Here is a 7663-nt window from a genome sequence, read left to right on the forward strand (position 1 = left end):
TAAAAAAATCTTTTTTAGACAAGTTGACTTTCGAGAAAGATATGTGCGCGTGTGACTTGGGGTTCTCTAGCATGCCAGGCAATGTGACATTTGGAAGTAAACTGAAGAAACTTTATGGTTTTCGTGGACCATAAGTTCCAAGCCCCAAAAGGACAAATAATATATTCACATCTACACAGAAACCATTAAGCATATTCTTTAATGACGTATAATCATATATCATACCATAAAAGTTAATCATCAATCTCTTGAAATTGACATTTTAAACTTTTAGTGTTACTGATGTTTACTAGGCCAAAAAGTAAAAGAGTTTCGTAGGTACCGATAGGCACCAAACCCTTCCTCTAATAGTTCTCTCATTTATATTCTATTTGATTGTGGGGTGTTAATTATGACCCATACAGGACAATCCTTAGCAATTTGTAACTAAAATAGATCAAGATAACAGATACTGCAATGGGTGTAACATATATAAAGAATCACCAAAAGTATAAAAACCCAAAAGTTCACGACAGTCTTTGTTCTAGCCCATAAGTAGGGATGATAGTATCTGCCCCATCGTTTTCTGGGATGTGTCATCTTCATCGCCTACATCCATTCCGGACTCTAGAACCGCAGCATCGAGAGTCAACTTCGTTTTTGCAATCTCATAAACGTTCTCGTCAATTGTACCTTTTGTAACCAACCTGCAAATGATTTGAGCATACATCACTTACGCATGAACTATAACTTCGTTAGGAGAGAAGAAACGAGAAGAGACGAGAGAGAAAAAACAAAAGAGAAGGATGTTTTCAAGTACCTGTATATAGTAACCGGACTTGTTTGGCCAATTCGATGGCAGCGATCTTCAGCCTGTCTGTCTATCTGAGGATTAAAATCCATGTCATGAATAACTACGGTATCAGCTCCTGTTAAGTTCAAACCCTGACCTCCAGCTCTTGTGGACAACAAGCATGCAAATATAGAAGTGTCGTTATTGAAATCATCAACTATAGTCTGCCTATCAGTCACCTGAGTACTGCAAAGTAAGATAAATTTACGGAAGATATAACCAAGTAGTAAAAAGAGAACTCTAACAGATGTTTTGTGTACAAGTAAAAATACAGAGAAAATGTCATGCATCAATTAAGCCTCATTAGGAAAAATGGAAATAGACTTGAGAAATAAAACACAAACTTTTATAGGAATGAAAATGAAAAGTCTAAATAGAGCAGAATGTAAACCAACACCTTCCATCGAGACGTCTATATGTAACCCCAATCACATCTAAAGTCCACTCTAAGATATCAAGCATTGACGTCCACTGGCTAAAAATCAGAACCCGATGCCCACTTCTCTTGAGTGAAGGGAGAAGCTCTGCTAAAGTCTGGCACCAAAGGAAATGCACACTTAAATGTAACTGATGTTATGAATTATGATGAAAATAGAAAAGAAATTAAAAGATACCTGGCATTTAGCAGAAAGCATAACATGTTCATCCGAAAGAGTTCCTTTACCACATTTAGGTCGGAAATGGTTTCAAACATGCAAAAAGCCTTCTCATCATAAGCTTCCCATTAAACCCTAGTCATTATGCAGAGAAGAATGAAAATGCATGCATAAAGGTTGAGTCCAAAATAATATATTAATGAAAATAACTACAGAACATAGAATGGGAAGTGATACTATATGTACACACATTTATTGATCCATTTGTTATAGTTGAAATGGACTAAAATTCTATTTGGAAAGAAAAGATCAACCATGAGCGGTGATGGTTGTACCAACCTAAGTATCTTGATTAAAAGATAAAGGCATCGTCAAATGAAAATATAACAAAATTGGAGTGTTGGTATTAAACACCTAAAAGCATTCAATGATAAAGGGAGGGAACAGAATGAAAGAACAAGTCTTATCATTAGGTCCAAAGATTAATTAGAATCTTCAAAATTCAGTGTGCTAATTTGCTATCAAGATTAATGTTTGAAAAGAGTGATTTTGGAAAAATGCATCAAAGATAGATAATCAATACAAAAACATTTTGTGGTTTATTAGACCCTAGGGTCTTGTTAGAATTCAAACAAACAAACAACAAATTCAGGCCTGGACTTCATTGAATTTATAACCAAAAATCCAAAAGAAAGCTTCACAAATGAGGTATGTGTTCTATTTCCACCTTTGCTTACTTATTATCCATGTTGTAATTCGAACTAAACATCTAACTACCTTTTACAAACAAGTAGGTATTGGCATGCTCAACAAGATATTTATTGCAAAACATATCTATAGATGTCCAGGCTAGGATGTGATGTATATCACAAGGTACAATTCACAAACCTACAATTTTGGCAATTGATCCGTTCCTGTCTCTACAGTATCATATGATCTAATATGCTTCAACCTTAAGGCTTATATAACATAAAAAGGCTTTGGCTCAAAAGGAAAAAGAGCACCCAAATTGGAATACTAGATAAATCTATCACAAACTTAGAGCAGAGGCACCTCAAGAACTAGTATAACAAGTACAACATTAACTTAAATCATTGTTGAAATTTTCAGAGATCTACAAACACATTCCTGAGCATTCGCATAGAAAAATAATTTAGTTTTTTAGAGTATATAGGTCAATAATGGGCTCAGATGTGGTGAACAGTTTCAAAATCAACAAACTACTGAAACTAGTACAAAGTGAACATGTGGGCAGTTGAAATCTATTTCAAGCACTCATGTCAGAACTTGACCTTTTAGGTTGGATCAATCTGAAAGCGTTATCTTACTACAAACAACTTAAAATCTGTTAATATCTAAAGGAGAAAATAAGATTAATAATAGAAAAGGAAACTAAACATAGAGTATTAATGACAAAAGGGCGTGAAGGAAACAGAAAAAATTACAGAACCATGGCAGCACAGAGAAAGGCGAGAACAACTCAACTGCAATCCCAATAGTTTATAGATATCCTAATCCTTTTCTTGGACTTAACGATCTCCCTTGTTAATCCTAATCTATCTTATTTTTCAACTTTATCAAGTAATTCCATTGCCACTTCTAAAGTATTTAAAATATGTCTCAGTTAATGTCTTCACAAGTAACAATTTTGACTTGATAAAAACATTATACGACTGTTTGTTGAGAATGAATGCAATCAAAGATCGATCATGCAAATCTCAAAAATGGCAATGGTAGTAAGTATTACCTGATAAATCATATGAAAAACTATCAGACGAATGTTAAAAGAATAAACAAAACTTCATAGAAAGAATTACCTGATGAATGGAGAAGTCACTGTAATTCTTCAATTCCTCAACTACTCTGCCCAAGATACATTCAAAAACACCCATTGAATGTAATCTTTTGGCAAAGCAAACATCACATTCGTCATAAATCCGCCTCACCAATAATGGATGATTTGCAATCTAAATTAGTTCAAAACAAAGAAATTAGGCAACTGGGGGATCCTTTTCGAAGTAGCTGCATGTAGAGGAGAAAAAAAGAATATAAATCAAGCACCTTGCGAAACTGAACAAAATAGTTGGAGATCTGACGTCGAGGAATAATTCCAACGATATTATTCAAGTCAGGTTCTGATAACTTAGCAATGCGTGCTCGTGAAATTGTACGATACTCTTCTATAGCTTCCCTATAAGCATTTTCTTGTTGCTTTTCCATGATTACATACTCAACCTGCAGAAGTGATGCTTAAACTCCTTAAAAAGTGAAAGGATTTTCAAATAAAATTTCCTCGAGGAAAAGGAAATCACTTTTCTTATTAAAAACATAAGAGTAAAGAAGCACCGACCTGTTGTATCTTTGGGACAAGCTGCTGCATTACATCTGATTTCAAACGCCTCAAGATGAATGGTCCCAAAATGGACTTCATACGGCCAATTAACTCCCTATCTTCTGCATTTAGTAGCTTCTTCAAGTCTACATCGTCAGTGGCAAAAAGGTCAGGCATCATGAACTCTAGCATAGACCACAGCTCCTGCAACAAAAACTCTATCCACTCAGCAACAACAATCTAACATGTCAGAAGAATGTTAAACAAAAATATCTTCTAATGCACCTTATACCACCGGTATTTATAGTGATAAAAAATTAAGCTAGCTGTTATAATCACAGGACAGACAGTTCTTACCAAAAAAAAAAACCTTGAGTTTCCATTGGCAGCAAGAAAAATATAAGAAATATTAAGAGATGAAAGACCGTTATGAGAAAACAGAATTCTAGTGCACGATTCATTGTGTTGAAACACAGTTGTCATAACTTCCCATGGATAAGTATTTCTTCTTCTTTTTTTCCATCACTAGATTTATCTGACAAAATCAAGTTCATTAAGAATGTAGTTTTTGATTGATCAAATTTAATGCTTAAGCGCTAAATTTAACTTTTACCCAGTAGCTGTTAAGTGTGAACCATAACACTTACACACAGCACCGTCAGACCACATAGCTCTGCAACCATTGTTTACTTAAATACTTTCAGAATTTAGAATTAACAAGATGGAGGTAAGCGTAACACTAATAGTACATGTAAATCATTTTGCAGCGGTGTTCCTGTTAGCATAAGACGCTGCTTTGCATTTCGAGCAACTGACATTAGATTTTTCCACCTATAGCTGTTCTTGTCCTTCAAAGCATGGGCCTCGTCCATTAGAACGCAACTCCAATGCCAACGTTTCAAAATTTTCCGATCATCCTTCTGCTGTACACTGAGAAAACCACTAATAAAAAAGCCAAACACACACAGAAACCGAAGATAAAATAGAACACAAACATGAAAACCCAGTTAACAACAGAGTATACCTGTGTCTTTCAAAAAGTGAATAACACACAAGAAGAACATTAAATGGAGGTGGTAATCCAGCTTTGGACAAAGAACTCAACTCTTTTGAGTAAGCTGCTCGGCCAGTACCATGATAATGAAGTACAGAAAATGAGGGGCACCATTTCTTAAGTTCTCTTTTCCAGTTTTCCAAAAGTGAGGCAGGACAAACTATTAAATGAGGACCAGGATCATTTTTCAGATGATTCAGCAAAGTCAGATATGTAATAGCCTGTAGAGAAAAGCAATTTAGTCGGACAAAAACAGAATACAGATAGGATTATTGAATGCAAGAAATTATAGTTCAAATACCTGAATGGTTTTCCCAAGACCCATATCATCTGCCAATATAGCTGCACATAGATAAGTTATAATTAATCCATCTAAATTTTGCCAGTGCTCTAAAACATAAATACATACATATATATAATATAAATACACATATACACGTTGAGCCTTAAGTTCTAACTATAATGCTTCCATAATTAAATACTTAGTCAAATGACTTCCCCTAGAGGCAGCAATCAAATAACTTGGGGAACGAAGACAAATAAAACCAGCAGAGATCTAACATTCAGCAATAAAAAATTCTTGGAGAAAAATATTTAGAAAACAAGGGACCAACATGCAATAGAGGCTGCACATAAGGCAACAAGAAAATTGGAAATTATATAAGTATCGACATCAGTTCATGGCATCATAAAGGAAAAAGAACCAAACATTCCCTGTTTGGTCAATTCAAAATCAGATTCAGTAACCCTGACAAATTCTTGTCAAGGTCTTCTTATCAAATTGGAAACTAATTGAAACAAGTATAAATCTCAATGGATCTTCTTCATGGTCTGTCTTAAACTTAACAAGTTCAAAATCATTCCCTCATAAGTTAATAATATTAAACCTTCAGAGTATCTAATTCCAGTAAGCTAACATCACTCAAGGATCTTACCTTCTTACTTGCCCAGGTATTGATACATTTCAAGCAAGTGATTGACAAAGGTTACAGCAATTATTAAGCAACCGAAAAATAAGTAATACAACCCATAGTAATGAACTTTATTTCTCATTTCTTCATTTTAACTTTTAATCACCCAATCAAAATTAACAATCTCCAGAGGGACATGAAGAATAAAGGCTGGTAGCAACACTTGCGAGAGAGCAGAACATTTTTAGGTTTAGAGAAAAAAGTCTTCTTGTTTCTCAGGTGTTATAATTATAATTTATAAAGAATGTGCCCGATAACTTATCAAATCCACACAAACAATTACAGTTTCTTGTTCTAGGTACAACATCAATAAAGAAAAAAAAAACCTAGAAATATAAAACCCAAAGCCCAACAATGATGTCAAAAGATTAGAATAAGTACCTCCACCAATACCCTTCTGATGCAACAGAAGAAGAAAATTTACGCCAACCAGTTGATATGGCTTTAGAACTGGCTGGAAATCCGAGTCCACGGCCCCACATGCTATATCAATATCATTCTGTAAGATCAAGAAATATTCCAAATTACAGAGTAGTCTATTTGTACACAACAAATTTGATGTGGAAAAGATAATGCATTGGATACATTCCCCAATTTTTTGTTATGTAGTGTCTTAAAAATAACTAGGTCCCCTAAAATAAACATAAAAGTAAAATTTCAAGCACCGTCAATTTGCAGCATTTGGTCATTCTTATTAAACCAAAACTTAGACAAAAATAATAATCACAAAATTCGCCAAATCTAGCTCACCCGAACTCATTATAATTTTTTTTCAACTTCATAAAGCTTTCTAATTTTAAAAAACATAAGAATTCAAGTGAACTCAACCTTCCTGACTTAATTTCCTCAGTAACCAAACAAAAAAATAGAGTGCCTAAAGCGTTTCTTTCAGTACCTGCGTAACGATTCTCACAGAAGAAGCTTCTACTTCGGCGTATCGTTCACAAGAAGCACCGGAACTCCCGTACAGCTCCTTCCGTAACTCCGCCGACATTTTCGCACACTTCTGCAACGCCTTCCCCACCACGTCATCCTCTTGAAATTCCTCTTCACTCGACTCAACATCAAACACCTCCTCGAAACCATTCTCATCGCCGTCCTTTACATCGTCATCATCAACTTCATCTTCGTCGTCGTCAACGATGAATCGACGGGCACGATTGATCGGACCGGCATCATCGGGCTCAACATCGTAGTCTTCCAAGTTGGAATCACGGTCCAAATGTTGTATCTCGACGCAATCGTCGCAGCTTTGGTCGGAAATAGTAGGTTGAGCTACGGAATTGAAAGCGAAAGACTCAATTGGAGGAGGGTCAGGGTTTTTCTTTAAAACACGAGAAGGCGTGATTCTCCCATTCTTCGTCTGAGATTTCCTCGAAGACGCGCTTCATTGTAACTTCAATTTTAAGTCGATTTCTTTGTTAATTTTCACTAGTTATATTAGTGACCGGTAATATTATCGATCTAACACCGGTCAGATTATATTTTTTGATCTAACATCTTTAACAGTAAAGCATGCGCCCTGCACCGCTCTATACGATAAGCTGGCGCCACGTGGGTATAGCGCGCCGCGCTATACCTTTACTGCATAATTTTATATAGCGCAGGCAGGTACCGCGACATACCTTTACTCCTGACATAATTTTATATAGCGCGAGGTAGGTACCACGTTTTGTATAACTTTCCTCGCTATAAATATCATTCTCCGCCGGTTAATTTCTCACATCTCTCCTCTCAACTTATAAATTAATACAACAATTCCGTCAACGAGTCAATAATTCTGGCAATCTTCTTATATTTTATTTAGAAGTTCGTGCGATTTTTCGTTATAAGGTAATTTTGTTATAATTTTTTATTATATTTATTGTTTATTATGAT

The 7663-nt window shown here is 35.3% G+C and overlaps 1 protein-coding gene across 1 annotated transcript; it reads right to left on the reverse strand.

Moving 5' to 3' along the window:
• Window positions 1–367: 367 nt before the first annotated feature.
• On the reverse strand, window positions 368–7199 carry LOC120124787 (protein CHROMATIN REMODELING 19-like). Its single transcript, XM_039143360.1, is given in 13 exon segments — window positions 368–686; window positions 800–1018; window positions 1230–1366; window positions 1447–1516; window positions 3238–3395; window positions 3490–3663; window positions 3779–3964; window positions 4510–4690; window positions 4785–5035; window positions 5116–5156; window positions 6167–6284; window positions 6681–7128; window positions 7130–7199. Coding segments are annotated over 13 exon segments (2193 nt in total). The 5' UTR covers window positions 7177–7199; the 3' UTR covers window positions 368–523.
• Window positions 7200–7663: the final 464 nt, after the last annotated feature.

This window comes from Hibiscus syriacus, unplaced genomic scaffold, assembly GCF_006381635.1.
Source record: "Hibiscus syriacus cultivar Baekdansim isolate YM2019G1 unplaced genomic scaffold, ASM638163v2 tig00110429_pilon, whole genome shotgun sequence".
Taxonomy (NCBI): Eukaryota; Viridiplantae; Streptophyta; class Magnoliopsida; order Malvales; family Malvaceae; genus Hibiscus; species Hibiscus syriacus.